At 36.4% G+C, this 21933-nt stretch overlaps 1 protein-coding gene across 1 annotated transcript in view; it reads right to left on the reverse strand.

Annotated features, from left to right (window-relative positions):
- LOC145690299 (muscle-specific protein 300 kDa-like) overlaps positions 1-21933 on the reverse strand; it is a 633032-nt gene that overhangs the window by 461651 nt on the left and 149448 nt on the right. Inside the window, exons 3-4 of the mRNA XM_081765072.1 lie at positions 7204-7299; positions 1483-1566 (exon numbers count right to left, since the gene is read on the reverse strand). Of these exons, the coding sequence (XP_081621198.1) occupies positions 1483-1566; positions 7204-7299 (180 nt within the window). The remainder of the gene's footprint in view (positions 1-1482; positions 1567-7203; positions 7300-21933) is intronic.

The raw sequence follows: 21933 nt of genomic DNA on the forward strand, positions 1-21933 counted from the left end.
ATGAGTTCTACATGATTTGACTCCGGGCCTGAAGGCAACGCGAGCAGACACCTGTGTTTCTTTGCTGTCTCGTCTGAGGAAAGAGCCATTTCTGGACAGGGTGCATGAGAAGTGGGTCATGTACGAAGTTCCACGGCGCCGTCATCATTGGTTAGCATCCCTTGAACCGGTTTCAAAACAGCAGAAACCAGCACTGCACCAGAAGAAGGTCCTCTTGTGTGTTTGGTGGATTGCTCGCAGCATCGTGCATTGGGAATTGTTATTAGCTGGTCAGAGCATCAATGCAACTGTGTACTGTCAGCAATTGAGCCGTGTTCAAGAAAAACTCAAAAATCTGGAGCCAGTACTTCTGAATCGCAAAGACGTCCTCCTGTTACAGGACACGCTAAGCCCCACGTGAATAAGATGACCCAGGAGATCATTCTAAGCCTTCAATGGGAAACACTATTGCATCCACCATACTCTCCGGAAATTGCACCGTCCGATTATCACCTGTTCTATTCCTTAGGCAATCACCTTAGAGGACTCCAGTTCAAATTAGTAGTAGACGTGTAAAATGCACTTGATACCTTCTTCGCTTCACCGCCCGCTAAGTTCTACCGCGATGGCATCCATGGTCTTCCAGAACGTTGGCAGAAGGTCGTCGATGCTGATGGGGACTCTTTTTTGATCTTCCAGGTACGACTTAGATGACATATCGATATTCGAATGTGGTGGGGAAAAAAGCGACAGGACTTTCTTGGTTACCTTCATACATAGAAACAATTTTATTTCCTAGCAACCAATATATAAATGGAAAACACTTTAGTATTGATCACAAACCACAGAATAACACCGTGACACTGAAATCTGAGAGTGTAAATCGTTAACTGGATTAGCATTTTTGAATTGCATGACAGGCTTGCATGTGAAGCTCACAAATTCAAACTGCTTCTATTCCCATGGTAAGCTTTTGTTTTTTAAAAAAATCTATAGCTATAAATCATGAAATTAAGTTCAAACTCTAACTTAAAATGACACATTTATATATAGGTCTAATAAATCGTCTTTGGAAACAACGTATCATAATGAAACTATCCAGAAATTAACTACAACTAATATTCAATAGTTCTCAATTATCTTTTCAAGTTTTTGTATTTTTCAGTAGTGTACGGAAAGAGGGGAGGGGTTTCAAGGTTAAAACCCTCCTTCAACAAGATATTATGCAAAAATAAACATTTACTCTATTAAGATATATAGACAAACATCTGAAATGATATAAACTTCCTCCTTTGATATGAAATTCTTAGTAACGCTATCGTCCATATCAAATACTTTATATCTTAATTAAATGGATCAAATCAATAGACGTATTTCATTTACTTCAACACTACGCAAGCAATAAGAATACACAAAGTAAATGGTTATGATAGAAAACAAATATATTGTAAATTGTCAGAGAGAAAAAATAAATAAATGCAAATGATAATTTAAAATACTTACTCTTTTGCTTTGAAGAAACTGCAATGCTGTGTTCACATTGCTTAAGAAATGTGGTCTTTTCAGGTTTCTGCCCTTTTCCACAGGCTGTAATGAAACAAATCAAAATGGTATAATGCGTGCTTTTAAAAGTATTGTATTGCCAGCAAGGCCGGCTCTACCGTACATGCAACACACACTTCCAAGGGGTGAAAAAAGTATAAAGTGTACAACACATAAATGTATAAAAATTGAATTAGCACGTAGATTGCCATGTGTATGGAATCTCATATATACGCCTTTCCTGTACAACGCCGCGTGTTTGATTTTCCATACACAAACAATATATTTAATTTCTGTCGCTTGTTTTATATGTGTGTACGCAATTACGTAGACATTGAGAAAGAGTCAAAATTTAATGTCCACGCTGCGTGTATATAAAAATCATACACAGAGGAAAATATACATTTATGTGCCTAAAACAAAGGCGAAGGAGTCCAAATTTCATGTCCACGCTGAGTGTATAGAAAAAATCATACACAGAAGAAAATATGCATTTATGTCGCTAAAACAATAGTAAAAATAAAATATCACAGATGATAAAGGTCAACATAGGAGGTGATATAAAAAAAAGTTTCGACATTAGTTCTGTTTACAAGAAAGTACTTTACTTGTCCACGTTTACACATTATCTTCAAAATAGTCACCTTGTACAGTAATACAGCGTTCCCACCAAGCGTGTCAAGTGCCTTCTGCGATTCACGCTGGATATCCGCAATAGTGTATTTGAGCTGAATCTTCAGCTTCGGGAAGATAGTGAAGTCTGAGGAGTCAAATCTGTAGAGTGGGTGTAGAAGTGCGATCATATTGTTTCTGGTTAGAAACTCACGTGTGAGGGAAGCACGATGACATGGTGAATTGTCGTCGTGCTGCAGCCAGTTTTTCACACACCACAGATCCTGTCGCTTTCGCCGAATGTCCTCCCTCAGACATTTTGAAACTTGGCAATAGAACTCGCTATTGACAGTCTGGCTCCCGGAGACGAATACGTGATGCACAACGCCGTGAATGTCGTAAAAGACTATGAGTATGCAATTGGAAGAACTGCGCACCTGCCTCGCACTTTTTGTTTGAGGAAATGATGGGCTCTTCCATTGTGAAGATTGTTGCTTTGTCTCAGGGTCCTAACCATACACCCAAGTTTCGTCACCGGTAATTACCCTCGAAATAAAGAACGAATCGTGCACGGCACGCTGACGGAGTTCTTGCCAAATTTCGATATGATGTTCTTTCTGCTTCTGGAACAACTACTTGGGGACGAACTTGTCAGCAACACGACGCATGTTCAAATCACACGGGAGGACTGCCTGCACTGTTCCATATGACACACTGAGAATGGATTGTTTTCCAATGATCTTTATCCACAAGTTGCCGAATGGTTTCAACATTTCTGATGTGTTCATTGATGGTTTTCCTGATTTCTCGTTGTCTTCCAGCATCCGCTCTTGAAGTGCGCGTGCCACTCGTTCGTTGTTCTAACTTGCTGTCCCTGATGAAATCGCAGACGTGGTAAGCCACTTCGTCAGAATAGCACTAGCTGTACAGCTCCCGATGTCTCTTGGCACACTGACCCTATGAAGGTCAGTACTCCTTGTGCTTGTACGTGCAGCAGCCTTTTGCTGCAACCTATTGGCATGTTACAGAACTGGCCTCGAAACTTTTTGATACCACCTCGTATATGGTGGCAGTCAAGGTGTATATGCAAATTTGTAGCTCAAAGTTAATTCTTGATAAACATCCTGTAACTTTGCACGTTCTCACCGACCTCTTCTTATTAATAGTTTATAATTATCATTATTTGGTGAATCTTATGTTTTCATTAATGCTACTATAATTGTGATGGAGTAACGTATCAACGTACTTAAAATTGTGGCTTTTGAGATGTGTTCTTTCTAGAGATCGGGGGTGGGTGTAGCAGCAAATGTTACTATCGCATAGGACGGCAAATTGACTAAGGTCAACCCTGATTGCTACTGTTAACCAGTAGGTACCGTACGACTCGTTCTTACCTCATTTTCGTGACGAAGGAGAAAAAAGATAATATACCTTTTTCTATAAAGATAATAAAAAACGCGATGTTTCTTTTTAAATTTTTTGAACGAAGGGCATATTTACCTTTTGTAGTTGAAGTTAAAGAAAAAATTAAACCTACATCATCATTTATTTTTCCTTATGTAAATCCTAGCAGCACACTTACTAGATCCTGCATAGGCATAGGCTAGTGGTCATTATGATTCGGTATTGGTAAATGCAAAAAATAAAGTTGAAAAGTACGATGGCAAAATGCCGACAATTTGCCGTTATTTAGCCGAGTTTCGACCTTATGAGTTGGTAATGCTCGGCATCTCGATAAATGCTCGGCGTAAGGCCAACGTTGGTAGTACGCAAGGCAACCATATCACACTGTTGGGCCTACTGTCTGTTCTCTAGCGTATTTAATATATACCTTGCTTTGTAAAATAAGTTTCTTTTATGTAAATAAACTTATCATTTAATATTAAAAGAGAGTTTGTTATTTTCTTACAGTAAATATCCGAATCATCAAGTTAAAACTCGTTTTGCCTATTTTTACTTGAAAAATTAACTACCTTTGTGATCAGTCAAGAAAAGCGTCAAGAAAGCAATATACAGCATCGGAAAAATATTCTCTTTAATACTTCTTTTCTGAAAATTATCAGCTTTAATCCTGAAGTTTTACATACTGGAAAATATGCCGTAATTTATTTTATGCAAGTCATCTTTTATATCAGGGATGGTCAAAAGTTTTAAATTTCAGGTTACTTTTCATTTCAGGAATCACCGGTGATCTACTTATCTGTTCAATAGACCGCTAGAGGGAACCACAAAACAATGGCAGTGATCGATATAAACAGTTTGACAGATTACTACGGGCTACTTCACACGATCTGCCGGTCAACTAAAGTAGACTGCGAACCACGCATTGGCCACTACTATTTTATATGGAGATTTTTCACTTCAAAGAAATTCATTTAACCATATCGTCTGGCACTGTATAAATCGAATTAGTCATTGTTTACCTAAATCAGTTCGGATTACTCCTATTCAGACATTTTTTTATTTGTCACATGCAAGAAGTAACAACTTCGAAAAATATTTCAATCAAAACGTGTTTTCATTACTACAATCATAATTCACCGGGATTTCACATTACACTTTTAAAGAACTAACCCAAATGAAAGTACAAATAACCTGCTTGAAATATATAAACTTTCTTTTCTTTTTCTTGTTTTTTTTTTTTTTTTTTTTTTTTTTTTTTTTTTTTTTTTTGTGAATAAGTGTTCAAATATACAAATAATTATCAAAATAAGGGAAACACTAAAACTGTTACAAGTCATCGTTGTGAACTAGAAGCACTGCACATTCTTCCATTGTTAATATTCTGTTTTAGTGGATTGGGTCATAGTGTGTAGTGAAGCTGTATGAAAATGGACAGATATTGGCAGTGAAAAGCAGTGTTTTTTCCAGACATGTTTTGGTGCGCACTGCCCCTCGGAGCTCTGGGAGTGCCCCCTGGAGGAGATCAAAATAATACGTTTATAACATAATAATAAATACCAGCAGTGAGAGATGTGCCCCTTCGACTACTAAGTGTATCCCTGGAACTTTTTTCTGAAAGAAACACTGGTGCAAAGGAAGAGCCTACTTCGGTTTTCAAAGGACCTTGTAGGTGTGAGGTTAGTAGCATATGTATGCAAGACTGCAAATGGGCTAGTGTAAAGCTACCGCGATGGCAATAGTGATTATAGGTTTCGAAATTGCTAACCGCGGATGTTGAGATTAGGGAGCTCTCGTCGAATTGCAGTAGAATGTATTTGTACAATTGTACACATGACGAAATATGGTCTACCTCGAAAGATTATCATCAGATCCTGATAAAAATTTGTATGAAACCCAGGAGAAAGTATAATTTTTGAAACTAAAAAGGGATAATCAAAATTGGCACACCTCTATTGAAGTTATGCGTGAACATGTAAACAATTTAGTCGGTAAATAACAGAATTAATACTGTCAACCGTTAAGGAGATTAATGGTCTAGGTTCCGAAGACTATCATCAAATCCTGGTGAAATTTATATGAAATCACTGTGAAAGAATAATCTTTCAAACAAAAAGTAAATCAGTGCATCTATATCAAAGTTGTGAGTAGTCATACGCAGTGGCGCATGGAAGGAGGGGCAGAGAGGCCGGGTCCCCCTCAGAGGGGTCTGACAATGTACTTTGGTACTTTGATGTTTGTATTTTTTTAATATATTTTTATGTTTATATATTTTTGTTTGTAAGTTTTCTATATGTACCTATAACAGCATTTGCGCCCCCCTTCCCCGAACACACATCCTGGCTACGCTACTGGTCATACACACAATTATGTCCTTAAACACTGTCAGCTGTTGGGGAATTTCATGATCTAGTTCCGAGGATTATAATTACATCTTGATTAAGTTTATATCCTATTACTAGGAAGCGTATTCTTTCAAACAAACAAAAAGATCGATGCACCTATGTGGAAGTTATGCATAAACATACAGTATAATATATCGCGTGTAACAAAAGCCCGGGGCTATAGGCCAACTCTGTTATGAGAAAAGATATGACAAAATGGAAAGAGAGGGAAATAGTTGGAAATGGGTGGCTTCCAACCTTAAATGGTGGAATTTTTTCCAATCGCACCAGCCGTTTCAACTCTACATTGGCAAGGCGCCCAATTTTAATGAAAAAGTTACGTTGCCAGTTCACTAGACTATTCCCTTCGGCTCTCACCATAGATACAATACAGCATTGTTGGGAAATGGACTCGAGGTGTTCCAGGTCACATTACAATGTGCACATTCCTCCTCGTGTCATTTTTGCGCGCTCTTACGGTTCCGTTCTAACAACCTGTTGAACTGGAAACATTTGTTTTTTAAGGTTGGTTGAAAGGAACAAGTTTTGCCGATAGATGTCACCACAATCTTAGTATCTCTCTCATATGTACAGTATATATATTTTAACTTTCACGAAAATTCACGATTTCTCTTACAAAATTCAGACTTCAAATTTTTCGAGAAGGAACTTCATAACCTATCGAAGGCAAGAATCAGTGCCGATTTTTTTATTTAGAATTTTCTTCATTGTTGAAATGACTTGATTGCTGAAATGGATACCCAAACCTTTAACAATAGAACTGCTTCAACAAAATTCTAAATAAATTCTAAATAAAAAATCGGCACAGATTGTTGCCTTTGATAGGTCATGAAGTTTCTTTTCTAATAATTCGAAGTCTCTAGGTCAAAATTTGTAAGAGAAATTGTAAATTTTCGTGAAAGTTAAAAAATACATGAGAGAAATACGAAGACTGTAGTAACATTTATCGGTAAAACTTGTCCGTTTACACAAACTTTAACATAGGGCACTTCACAAGTGTAGATCTCGAATTCCTGGTGTGATTGGAAAAATGTATCCATTTTAGATGGCAAATCACATATTTCCAACAACTTTCCTCTTTTTACATTTTTTCGTATCTTTATGTATAACGGAGTTGGCCTATAGCCCCAGACTTTTGATACACCTGGAATATATATATATATATATAAACTGATCTTTGGTAACTTTGATATATAAACGGATCAAATTGAGAACCTTAATCTTTTTATGAAATAAGTTAAATATATAAGATATATTAACTTACCAATCTCTCCCCTGACAGAACCTCCAACAAGGCGAGTAATTTGGTGCCATCCTTCAGATCATCGATCAAATCTTCTATCCTCAGCGGTGGAACTCGCTACAAAGAAAAATAAGTAATGTGAAAATACTACAATATTATTACATTTATTTAAAGTTTATTGTTATCATTATTTTTCAAAATGTTAATTATACCGTCCAGATCAAGGATCTTATAAAATAGAAGATCTGCCCTTACAATAAAATCTTGAAGCCATACTTCACAGTTTCGCCACCCCTACTCTGCCCACTCCGCCCAACAGGATCGCAATGTTTTGAGCCAACAATCATGGCGGAAACGAAAGTAGTCAATCAGACGATGGTAGAAACGACAGTAGGCAATCAGACGTGCCGATGTTCGGTTGCTTTTTGGCTTCATCGATTTAATAGGATGAAGATACATATGGGCAGATCCTCTATTTATAACATCCTTGGTCCAGATCAAGAATTTGAATGTCACTAGAGTATATAACACCTTTTGCATAACATCGCCTTCTTATGTCTTTAAAACTTATAGCCTATTAAAGATTCTTAATTTTTATTAAGTATGATCTCAAGAAGGAATTTGGTTAGTAGTTTTTTGGGAAAAGTGCAAAACCGAGAGAGAGAGGATCAGCAATGAATGTTGGCGCATATCACAGAGGTATTGACGTTATTGAAGTCAATGTGGCTTAGAATAACTTTTTGGAGTTCATATACGATGTTAGATTTTATGCTGACGACCTAGATTCGTCCCCATTTTTCATCTTCATCTATCATTTTCATCGATGTTTACATTAACATTATATGTAAAAACATTTATTCAAAACAAATCTCAGTGATACACGTGACTGGGAGCTATTAATAGGTCTGAATGTGAAGATATAAAATCTCAATTCAGGTTAAGAAAAAAAGAAAGAAAAGTGTATACTCTGCGCAGTTCTTCTGTTATGGAAGATTAGGGCTGGGGATGAGATGGCGCTGTAAACACTAACTTTTGAGGAGCTTTGCTCTGTTTTTATTCAATTTTTACTACAGTAGAGCGTCGATTATCCGAAGTAATTGGGGGACATGGGTGTTCGGAAAACTGGTTTGTTCGGATAATCGAACTGTACATGTTTATTTGCCATGCGCCGAGCGGCACGCCTCAACTCTAAGCTGGCGCAGCTGTTGCTTTGAACAGCTTTGATACTGCCGCTACTTCTACAGCCAGTGCCAAACCGACAGAAGTGTGCTGATTGTTGAAACACAGCGACTGGCGGCCAGTCAGCAGCGCCTTATGAAGGCCCCATTAGAAGCAATGTTCCGCCAGCGGTGGCTCAGTGCGGCGACTACTGTGGGAAACTTGGTTTGGGAGTGAGGGGAATGATGGACCGTAGGGTGGGAGAGTAACAAGTGCGAGCGAGTACACAGTTCGGTTAAGCGGTCGTTCGATTGACCGACGTATTTACATTTCAATATTTTTGATAATTTTGTTATTTATTACAATTTTAATATACTGTTATTCAATTTCAATATGTTCATGCGCCGCTTATCTTTCCTTATTACATTAACAGTATATATATATATATATATATATATATATATATATATATATATATATATATATATATATATATATAAGGCTAATTCGGCCATTTCGGCCAAACAATTTTCATTTAAAACAACATTAGTGAAGCAGTCCACAGGCCGGGACTTCCTTTATATATAAATCTCCCGTAAGGGAGGTAACTGGGACTGGAACTGGAACTGGAAGATTAGGGCTATGTTGTAATGGATAGATATAGGAAGGATAGTGACTCAGTGGTAGAACGCTTATCTCTGGTGTGTTGGGTGGGTCCCTGGTTCGATTAACGGCCAAGTAAATTTGTTGTGGACAACATCGTGTCCGTGGGTTTTCTCGGGGTACTGCCATTTCCTCCTACATGATCACTCCAATGATTCTTCTTTCATCATTCACTCGCCTTAATCATCCGTCTCCCTTAGCCTCAAGGAAAAGCGTGGACGTTAAACTGAACATTAATAATTAATTTATTTTTGTATAATAATTCATCAATAAACAGTAAAATAAGTTTAAAATAATTAAACCCACGTTTTACATTAATGTTTGGTCTCTTTTAAAATTGTTCCTTAGAAAAGTGTTCCTTACGTACACACTTCACAACAATACATCAAATGTACTATACTATATCAATGATTATTAAAAATTCATTGAAAACCAGTTTAAATCAAAGATATGTTCAAATGTTTCATTTCCCCAAAAGACTAAATTCATCAATACTATAGTGACCGCAACAATACAATGAAGCCTGGGCTCTACACGAATCATAGAACTGCTTTCCCTACCGTGGGATGCACAGGAAGGATTCTGTACGATTCGTGAAACTGGTTTCCGAACGTATACTTGGGAAAAAGTGACATGGCAAAAATGGACTACTAACGTTGCCAAACTTAGAGGACATGGCAAACGAGCGAAAAAACAGCACGAATTAAACGTAAACAATAACAATACCAAAAATATAAAATAACGACCGCAACAACAATAACAAATCAAAACTTAGCGGCAATCTGACAACACTGCACCCTTAGATGTTCTGCTTGTCACGTGAGAGACGTCACTGGCAAAATTTCATGGATGGAGATTGAGCTAGGGGCACAACCCTCGCTTTGAATTGAGTGGTGAAATTAGTAAATCTAGGTCAAGCTTCACGACTCCTCGCAATCATTATAGTTTAATACAGAAATTGTGTCTTTACAATTCTAATGACACTAATATTTAAGCTCTTATATACTTCCCTTAACAGCGCAATTTAAACATATCGTCAGTATACAACTTGTACAGTGTACATTATGTTATATTTCCTGCAATTAAGTTACACTTAAAACATTAATTTTAAAATGAGTACAGTATTTTTATTCGTGTACTGGCTTTTAGTGTGATAAACTCTTAAAACATACAGCACAATACATAATGAATATTTATAAATTGCTGGCCTGTACTAAGAGGTCAGAAAATATAAAGAACAGAGGGTTTTGGTGTTTAAAAAAGTGTTTTTAATGGTATGAATGAGGCAAGAAATAAATAATTATACAACTCCGCCCTATCCGGCTTTTTTTTGTTATCCGGACTGCCCTTCCGCCACATTAGCCTGACTATTGTTAAGTCTATTGTATAATATGGTGGAACATTTTCACATTTTTTCTTAAATAAACGTGTAAAACACTTGCTAATGACAAGAGTGAAATGTATGCGTATATCTGCTAATGATAAAAGCAATCAGTACGTTGTAAAATTAATAACATTATAATTTGCAATCCTTTTCAGGCTAACAATAGTCATTGCAGCCCCCCCCCAAAAAAAAAGAAAGAAAGAAAAAAAAACAGGTACTCTTTTAAAATGTAACTTTTCGTGGAATTTGAGTTCATATTTCCTTTTCATACGATTAGAGAATCAACCTATGAGGAAATATTGTTATGATTAATATACCTACTATTTATTATGACTTTTGGTTTGCAGCATAATTATCCTACAGAATAGGACACTCAGTGCACAATATTGTATTGTGGTTGCCTGTCTCCCAGACAGATTAAATCAGGGTGCAAATAACCACTCGCCCCGGGCGAGTGATTCATCGATGCGCGCGAGTATTTAATATCAAACCGAAGGTAAGTAAATGATTTCTATTGTGGAATGTTTGCTACTAACATTTTTCTTGGACTAGTAAAATTTTGTTGCTTCTTTGCATTCCCGGATTAAATACATCGTGTTTCAGAGCAATTTTATGAACTTCATTCACTAAACCTTGAAGGTAAATTTAAGCCTTAGGAATTTGCATAGAAAAGAACACTTCATACTTCCTAATCCACATTGATCAAGCACTTTCTTACACATTATTTAGAATTGTTACCTTTTAGGATAGAAAGAAATTTCCTAAAATTCCTAAGTGATTTAAGACACTTTATTCTTGTATTTTTCTTCAGTTTTAATTTAAACATGAAGTTTGCAAATTTATTCTTGTATTTTCTTGTATTTTTCTCTTCACTTTATTCTTGTATTTTTCTCCAGTTTTAATTTAAACGTGAACTTTGCAAATTTATATCAACTGTAGTGTACTATAGTTCTAGTGTAGTTTTTAAAGCCTTTTAAACCAGTTATAACACTAACACTATCGCACAGCACTAAAGACATAATGTAAAAGTGACAAAAATTAATAAAGTTATGAATAAAACCCAATCTTATAATATGATTTGTTCAGTTACAATCATCATGTTAGACGAAAATATTAACTTGAGAAAATTCAGAGCAAATAGGTAACAAGCAATTCTATATTGTATGTTGATATATTATACTATGTACGAATAAGTGAATTTCGGAAAGTTATTTCTGTAAAATATCCAATCAAATGTTCATTCATATTTTTTAAAAAAAAGTCTAAAGATAACGTAATTCAATATTGCAATTTAATACTGAAAATATTGCATGAAGAAAGATAACTGATTCCAAAGCCATATCAAATCACTGCTCTGTTTTGGATCAGAGGTTTTGTGTTCACACTGGAGTCCAAACCTACAGTGGACAACATCGTGTCAGTGGATTTTCTCGGAGTTTTACCACATTTTGATTCTACCTATTATTTCAGAATAATTTACTTTCAATAATCATCTGTCTGCTTTAGTCAAAAGAATATCTCTGTACGACGTAAAACTACAACTTTCATTTAATTTAATTTCTAGTCTGAACTTATCGGAACAGTTTAGTTTTAAATAATCTAGTTTGTAAAGCATTTTAAACATATTTAAAGTGTATAAATTAATTGTTTTATAGTTTGTTTTTTTTTAAAGAAAATTTTGGTGCAACAATATTTTAGCCGTATTGATCTGATGCGAATTGTATAACACAAATTGCTAAATATAAAAGAGAAAAAGTTGTATTAGCAACGGTGTTTATTCCCCACCTGTAATAATTCCCACCCTCCAAAAGCTTCCAACACTTTAAAATTTACACTTTGGTTCTGAAATCCAATAATTCCTCCCCTTTCCTTCTTTGGAGAACGTCTTGCATAAATTACACACTTTGTATACACAGTCTTATACGCTAACTACTTTAAATGCCTCGACTGTTTCTCCCTAACTCCATCTCCTAATATTTCGATTATGTAATTCGCGTCTCGTGATTCTTCCTACTCATCATCTTTGATTTCTAGTGTGCATTGTGATTCTTCTTAGTGAGCACCTTTAGTTTTTGGTATGCAAAATGATTCTTCCTAATGAGCACCTTTGGTTTTTGGTATGCAAAATGATTCTTCCTAGTGAGCATCTTTGGTTTTTGATATGCAAAATTATTCTCCTAGTGAGCATCTTTGGTTTTTGATATGCAAAATGATTCTTCCTGGTGAGCACCTTTGGTTTTTGGTATGCAAAATGATTCTTCCTAGTGAGCACCTTTGGTTTTTGGTATGCAAAATGATTCTTCCTAGTGAGCACCTTTGGTTTTTGGTATGCAAAATGATTCTTCCTAGTGAGCACCTTTGGTTTTTGGTATGCAAAATGATTTTTTCTAGTGAGCACCTTTGGGTTTTGGTATGCAAAATGATTCTTCCTAGTGAGCACCTTTGGTTTTTGGTATGCAAAATGATTCTTCCTAGTAAGCACCTTTGGTTCTTAGTATGCAACAGCAGCGCAAATTTGTCTTCAACATTGGAAGAGACGGGTAAGACCGTTCTCATATTTTTTTTAAAACTATGTTCAAAATGTTTATGAAGTTGAAAAACAACGCTGTGGAGGATTAGGGGAGCAGAACTGTTTTCAACATTGGGAGGCGGGAAGTTTTGAGGCTTATTCTAAGGTGACATCAATTTCATCTCACCTTCCTTTGTGGCAATCGGACACAAATCATCATATTTCTTCCCAAAAACACATTTCAGATCGGATTATTGGGGGGATAGTCCCTCCCAATTCCAAGATTGGAGGGGACATGTCCTTCTCACCCCACCCCCCCGGGATTTGCGCTAGTGGTATGCAGAATGATTCTTCCTAGCCCTGGATTACAAACCTTCTTTTGTGCCTACGTAGTTACAAACCATTCGTAAATTTTACGACTCAATTTTGGTCTTTTTATTATTTCTTTCTATATTATAATTTTTAAATCTAAAAATGGGCTTGTTTATAGAATTTTATCGATAATAATATTGGATGCCTTTGGAATACTTTATTGAACAAGTACATGTAAAAAGTTATGTATATAACTTGCTAGCTGTATACTTGAATTGCAAATATGACGTTATGAAGAAATAGTTACATTTATGTGGGAAAATTGTTTTATAGATATTACAATAATAAATAACTAAAGTAAAAGGACCAATGTAACTAAAAACCGTAGCACTTTACATATAAACTTCGAAAAAAGTAATTAGGTGCTAACTTGAAAGTTGTGATTCCAAACTTTTTCATTTTTCCTCGTCACTCACCACGCAACACACAGCTCTATTTTCAGCACAAATCGCCCTCCTCCAGTGCTTACACAAGTGTGTTGTCATTCTCCTTTTCCCTGATGGTCAGTAAAAGCAAGTTTTTCTTATTTCTTGTGGTGGGTTTGCCATAGGGTTAGTGATGTGGATGCGCTTCATTAGCAGTATCACTAGAGTCTTCATCAGAAGATATCCAACAACCTTCTTATTTGATTATTTTCACGTTCTTCCTCACGGTCACCCATAGTTTCTCATCCAACGAAGACAAGAGATAGTTACAATACTACGACTCAACTCGTTGCACTGTTTATGGTCCAAAAAAATCACTCATTTAATGTTAAAAACAAGAAAGTAGATTTGTCAAAATTTGTTAAAAAAATTAACGTGGTTACAAACCTTTCGTAAAAATTACGACTAGACCTTCAAAATATGCATGATGAAAGTGACTGACACGGCTGTAAAACCAAAACTAGCCTCTGCTGCAAGAGCTAGGAAGGTATTGGGGAGGAGGACGGCCGCGCATTTGCAGTTCAGCGAATTCAACAATTTTGGACATGTTGTTTCGTAAAATTTACGAATGGTTTGTAATCTAGGGTTTTAATGAGCACCTCTGGTTTTTAGTATGCAAAGTGATTTCTCCTAGTGAGTACCTGAGGTCTTGAGTAGTGTTGTAAAATTTCCGGAAATTTTGAACCGGCTGCTAAAAAACCGTTTATTCCGGTTTCTTTTCGGAAAAATTGAGAAAATAACAAAAATCTTTGTATTATATTAGTTTTACTAGTAATAGAACCTTTTTTTTTCTAACTCGTGAAAAATGTAAATTGAGAAATTTCAATATTGTGAATATTTAAAAAAGAAGCATTCGAAAATAAAATCGTTGTAATTATTCTTGAAAATTAATAGTCTGCACTTATTTCCTTTATGTGCCTTTTAGTCGTTTACTCCTGGTTGTGCGTTAATTACAGAACTTTACAATTGCATACACATCTACCATCATGAAGCGTTTCTGTTGCAACAAATAGGGCTCTTGAATGAAACTGAGTTCTTAATGTGCTCTTTGATCTGGTGAAATTTTGTTAATTTTAACCAAATTACTTCTTAAAAGAAAGAGCAGTAGGCAAATTTCACTAATACTCATGCACCAACAAGGTACATTCGCAAAGTGTCCCCTTGGGATTTTTGTAAAATTGAGTCAAATGCAAAGTTCTCCGTACCCCCATGTGTATTGTACTAATTTTAGCGGCCCATACGGGTAATATACATATTTATGAGCCTTCATATATCTGAAATTCAATCATACACTACTATAACGCTCGGACAAAATTGCTTTTAGTTTCTTTAGATGTAACTGGAAATGAATGTGGGCATATGGAAAGCAAATTGGATCAAGTACTGCTTCTCCGACATAGGTTGCCCACTTCGGTCACCATCTTGGATCTGCCATATTGGATTCCACTTTCGGTTTTTCAAATGGGAATAGTGCATATGATACATCAGATTTATGTACAATTTTCTCAGAATTCATTGGTGTAGTCAGTTTTACCGTAGTTTGCACCGTTTGGAAGGTATTGCATGTTAAATCTCACCAGGCACTTCGTGAATAGACATTGCAGATTAATATCAGTTACGCTTACGTTTTTGATGTTGACAAATCAAAACAATTTCTAACTAAAGAGATACTGTAGGTATAAACAAACTCTTTACAAAATTGGTGTCATAATCTCATTACATTTCTTTGAGTGATTGTTATTACTTTCATGTTATACTATAACAAGGAAGTATTGTATTAGGTTCAAAATGCCTAATGCAAATCCAGATTTGGGGGAAGACCTACAATTTCCGTATCGACGTCTGTGTGTCTGTATGTCTAAATTTCAAGATCGCAAATCAAGTAATATTATTTATAGGTGTAATAAGGGAGAGTCAAAAATACACAGCAAAAAATGTATATGGTGTACGTAAAAACGTAGGTTACATGCATAAATTCTGTAGTTTTTGGATTTAAAGTACGACTATATGTAACATTTTGCAGCAAACGTATAACTGAAAACGTGTATTATAATACTTTCCGCATAAGTGTTCCATCTATATGTACTTTACGTATGAATGAAAGAACCGTATACAGGTGGTCAGGATTTCACATACAGATTGACGTATATAGCATATAGCTGACGTGTGTAACATACGTGTACGTATGTAATATACGGAAGACTGTTGGATATCAGTCATCCTACAGCGGAATGATGTAACATGTAAGTGGGAAAAAGGTAGTACGTATTGTGGTATATGGATATTACATGCTTCGTACAGATTTCCGTAGTAAACATGTGGATTCCGTATACTTGTACAGTATGCTGGTGTCCGGATAACAGATCTTTTTCAGTGTACACGGAACAAAAGAAATAATAAAATTGAATATTAATTATACAGAGGCACAAAATATAATGGAAACAAATGTAAAGTTCTCTCTCACAATACAAAAAGATAAAAAAATGAGAAAAACAATTCGCTAAATATATACAATTTAAAAGAAAAAAGGAAAAGAAATACTACTCAAGACGCTATGATAATGATAAACAAATCTAACTGCCTTCATTACTATGCAATAAAATATAATACTTCTAAAATCTTGCAAAATAACATTGCAGATGGATCTTTGCAAGATTTGCATGCATAGTTGTGCTGTTTGGCAAGAATCCAGTTCTTGCAAGTCTATTTGCTGAAGTAAAGAAAACTTTAGCACAAAAGAATCATGTCTGGAACAAGGATTTTGCGTTAAAACAGAAAGTTTGGCACAAGAACACAAGTAGAGAGCTTTTCGAAGACACCAACAAGATAAAAAAAACAAATTATCACCAAATGGAGAGTTACTGGAGAAGGGTGAATCACGAAAATAACTTATCGAAGTGATTAAAAGTTTCAATGAATTTAGACCTTCTAATACTGATGGATTATCAGCCTACAAGATATGTTGCGAGAAATTGACGAATCGATTACCAAGCAATTACTAATAATGTTTAATGAAAAAAAAGTCCAGAATCATAGACGGAAACAGTCATGATTGGACGTATCGAAAATTATATAAAATATCCAGCAAATAAGTTGAATTCGAACTTGTGATATAAAAGCAAAAATATGTTGTCAAAAGCTACAAAGATACCTGAAACAGGACAATATAGATGAAGATATGCTTAATATTACTAAGGAAGGATTTGCAAAGATAGAAGCAACACAATTATGTAACATACAGTCAAAAAATAAAGAAAGCAGACAATCATTAAAACAAGAATAGATATGCGAGAAACCAGAAGAATTTTATATTGGAAGAGATTGCTTAGTGTCTAAGACAGAACACAAGTGGAGTGTAATAGTGAAAGTGGTTCAAGCCGCGCATGAATTCGTTTCTCGCTCGGCACTATTTTCCCAGTCGAAAAAGGCCCTTTATAATTCATATCGATATTTTGGGTGTTGAATTCTTATCCTTTTCTTAATTTTTGAGTTTAATGTGTAGCTGTCGGTTAAATATATGAAACATTTCTAGTATACGCAAGCTTATAATTCAGTGGATATTAAGCCAATAACCAAATAAATGTTTACGTATTAAATAATTGAAGCGCTTAGAGAATTAAGGCGTTATGTTACATTTTTCAAACGTTGAATTCTGACGGTTCATGCACATGTTATATGTTACTCATGCTACATAACACACCATTTAGTGACTCCACATCCCAGTGAAGAGATTCGGAAACGATGAAGGGTGTATGTCAACAGACATAGTTGTGACAGTCAATTTTACCGAAATGTACAATTTGTTACATAACACCTTCATCCTCTAAGAGCTTCTATGCTTAGTAGATGTTTTTCATGATTATTCTCTACCGTAATTTCTGCCGAACTCCTTACATCTCACATAGCCTCAATTCTTAAAAGAAGCAATAAATGCCAATCAATCGATTTCGTATTCTCCTACAATTTCAGGTAAATACCATTGAGTGAAAGTATTCTTAGTTTTCTCTAGACAATATCCGAAAAGACTCAAAGATGGCAGGCCCGACCAAGACCTATCCAGTTGACCATTCCAGGCCTAACATTAGCTAATACAACTAACAAGTAAGTTTACAATTTACAGAAACGGAATACTGTCAAAATACACGGTGAGTCAAAAGTTCTTGGGCACCTGCATAAGTTTGAAAATCGACGGAAAAAGTAAAAAGTAATGATGGGAACAGAGGTTTGATGAGGGGTCGCAACTTTTGGAGTGTATGTCATTCATGGCCGCCATCTTGAAATCCGCCATTTTGAATTCAAGTCATTTTTTTAATGGCAAGGTGTGTGTGTGACACATCAAATAACACTAGCTTGAGCTCAGGAATCTAGTGGTACAATCTTTTTTCTATCTTGTACAGTTTAGAAGTTATTAATGTTCAAAGGTTGGAAATTACCTTGATACTGACCCAGTTCTCTCTTTGTTCCAGGTGATCTAAAATGGGTCTGACACATGAACAGAAGATCGAAATCATCCTTATATCAGGGGAACGCAGCTACCGAACAATAGCAGCTGACTTCAACAGACGGTACCCAGACAGAGAACCGGTATCGCACAGCAAGGTGGCTCACGTGATCACCAAATTCCGGGAAACGGACTCTGTTCAAGATAGAGCACGTAGTGGGCGACCAAAGACTGCCACCAATGAGGAAACTGCAACGGCGGTTGTTGCGTCGTTTGTGAAAAGTCCTAAACGAAGTACCCGTCGTGTGTCCCTAGCTTGTGCAATAAGCCGATGAGCTGCACATGCAACCTAAACTGAACGAGGATGACCCTGATCGCCGGTTGGAGTTCTGCATGTGGGCTACTGAACAACACGAACACGATCCTGCGTTTGCCAAGGGCACACTGTTCAGCGACGAGGCGTATTTCACTTTGAACGGGGAGGCTGACATAACTGTCGATACCACGTTGGCTGCTATGTTGGGCCGATGGGCCCAACAGTGAACTTTTCTACTGCGCCGCGTTGGTCCGATGGGACCAACATTGTAATGTTCAGTTTATGACTCTATTCCCAGCCGTTGGCTCACAACTAAAACTACTTATTCGTGTTGTCGGACCAATACGGCGCACGAAAGTATACCGGAACTAATGGCCTGAGAAAAAGTTTTTTGGTTACTAACTTTATGGGAGGAGGATTATAGCAACCAGTGAATATTTCAGTGAGAGTTACATAATAATGCATCAATGGCGCCTGGGGCCCAACCGGCTAATTTTGGCCGGCAGTTAACGCGATACTGGTGTGACGCAAATCCGAACTGGGTTGACCCGAGTCGAGAACATAGTCCAGCGAAGGTGATGGTGTGGTGTGGCATATAGGACACCCGCATCATTGGGCCATTTTTCATTTACAACACATTAACTGCACCACAGTATCTGATGCTGCTGTAGGACCTTGTGTTCCCTGCCACACTGAACGCTGACGGCATTTTCCCATCTTATTTTCAGCACGATGGAGCCCCTCCACACTATGGACTTGGTGTCCGTGAATGGTTGGATGAACAACTGCCAGGGAAGTGGATTGGTCGCCGTGGTCCCGTGGAATGGCCACCCAGATCCCCTGACTTAACGCCCCTTGATTTTTATCTATGGGGAGATCTTAAGCAGATAGTGTATGCTGAGACAATCCGTGATTTGAGGAACGCATCCAACAAGCCTGTGACTGAATTTCAGGAGACATTTCCTCCGTATGCAGTCAGAGTGGTTGCGGCGACTACAGTTGTGCATTGCACGGGATGGACAACACGTAGAACATGTGTGGTAACATTCAGTATCAAGGTAATTTCCCACCTTTGAACATTAATAACTTTTAAACTGTACAAGAGAGAAAAAAAAAACAAATTACACCACTAAATTCCTGAGCTCAAGCTAGTGTTATTTGATGTGTCATACATCCCCCTTGCCATTTAAAAAAGTGACTTGAATCCAAAATGGCGGATTTCAAGATGGCGGCCATGAATGACATACACTCCAAAAGTTGCGGCCTCTCACCTCTGTTCCCATCGTTACTTTTTACTTTTCCCGTCGATTTTCAAACTTATGCAGGTGTCCAAGGACTTTTGACTCACCCTGTATATGTACACTCTAAACAATAGCAATTGTGGTGTAAAACTCTTGAATTTTTCTTTATACCAAATGGAACAGGAAAGATCGAATAAACACAACTAAAAAAAAAGCTTATTTAAAAGATACAAATGGTAGGAAAAGTCGTCAAAAAAGAAATTTCCGTTGGCAGAGCCTTGAAATTTGAACGTATTGAGGTAGTACTGAAAAGGGGACACTAAACTCCAAATAGTCAATTTCAAGAACTCTTTTTAGAACCAGAAATGCTTGAAAATATAAAATGTATATAAATGTTGCTCCACCCCCTCCCCCCGAACAATCTTATTCAACATACATGAAAAAGGAATTGCGTTGTTATCCATGTAACACGAAGAAAAATAGAGATATATTTTCCTTTGTCTTACAAATTACGTATGCCAAACAATTTTCTATAGAAAGATATATGCAGATAAAATATGAAAACAAGCAGTTATAGTGCAATTAGTTATCAACAATAAAACAGTCAAATGGATATTAGCAGCTACTCGCGGACTGTCAATGAGTCGAATGTTGCCATCATTACGATGGGTTTACCACTGGCTTTGTCACCAAGGGACACAGGGAAGATTAACATATCTTTTTCTTTAATAATGTCAGCAGTAAATATTGATCTTTCAGAACTTAAAGTTGCTTTTCTTCGTATGCAAACTACAGTTCCGTCGACTTCAGCACGTCAACTGTAGATCTTGATCTTCGAGTAAAAATAAGCTGTTTTTCTTTGTACGAAAACTATAGTTCAGTATATCAACTGTAGATCTCTACCTACCAGCAAAAATACGTTGCTGTTGCTTGTATTGAAACTACAGTTTAGTTTACTTTAGTGTGTCAATTGTAGATCTTAAGGGGGCAGACTGCTAAATATTTTTCAAAAGCTAACAATTTTTCTTTTGACCGTTTTTCGTAAGTGAAAAGAGATAATGAAATGTAATTTACCATAATAATAGATAATGCTATTCTACGCCCGAAAAAGAAAAAAAAATCTGAAAAGTTTTCAGTGTTGCCATCCATAGAAATTACGGTGTAGCCAGAATTTGAATTATCCAAAAATCTAGGTTAAGGCAGCAACTAGAAAAATGAACTCAACGGTAACTGATGACTTAAGATTATAATGCTGGCTATGTTCCTTGTTATTTACTTTTTAAATAATATTTGTGTTTATTTTGTAATAACTTACACAAGTTATTACAAAATAAATAAGTTATAACAAAACAAATACAAATATTATTTAAAAAGTAGATAACAAAGAACAAAGATAGCTTGATAAGTCATCAATTACCGTTGAGTTGATTTTTCTAGTCGCTGTCTTAACCTAGATTTTGGGGTAATTCAAATTCTGGTTACACCGTAATTTCTGTGGACAGCAACACTGAAAACTCTTCCGATTTCTATTTTCGGGCTTGGAATAGCATTATCTATTATTGAGGTAATTTACATTTCATTATCTCTTTTTACTTATAAAAAATGGGCAAAAGAAAAATTGTTAGCTTTTGAAAAACATTTAGTAGTCTGCCCCCTTCACTTTCGACTGTAGCTTCGAGAAGATATAGCACTCATCCTACAGCCAAGATTTAGCACCGTAGCCTTTGCAACAACAGTCGTATGGACTGGACTGACGCAGCTAGATAGTTGAAACTCGTACATTACAGAACTGCACACACACACACACACACACATACACACACACAAAAAAAAGACTAAATAAATAAAAGTTGTGTGCAGCAAGCTCCAGGGTATGGATTCGATGTATTTTGTTATTTACACAGAATCCAAATTTCAAAACCCCAGAACGATTGGCCGCGTCAGTTTTGTTTTATAGGCGAAAAACGTGTGTCCTACCTATCCAAAATCTCTCAACTTTTCGCCCATAAAACAAACTTGAAACGGTCAATCGCCCTGGGATTTTGAAATTTGGATTCTGTGCAACAAAATTTGTCGAATGCGTACCCTGGTATTAGCTGCACAGAACTTTTGTTTCTAGTATGGCTGTGTTACGTGTATCCTCTATCCAAAATCATTCACGTTTTTCAGCCATAAATAAAATTGACATAGTCAATCGTCCTGAGGTTTTGAAATTCGGATTCTGTGTAACAAAATACATCAA

This window comes from Thermobia domestica, chromosome 7 (assembly GCF_964235325.1).
Source record: "Thermobia domestica chromosome 7, izTheDome1.hap1.1, whole genome shotgun sequence".
Lineage (NCBI taxonomy): Eukaryota > Metazoa > Arthropoda > Insecta > Zygentoma > Lepismatidae > Thermobia > Thermobia domestica.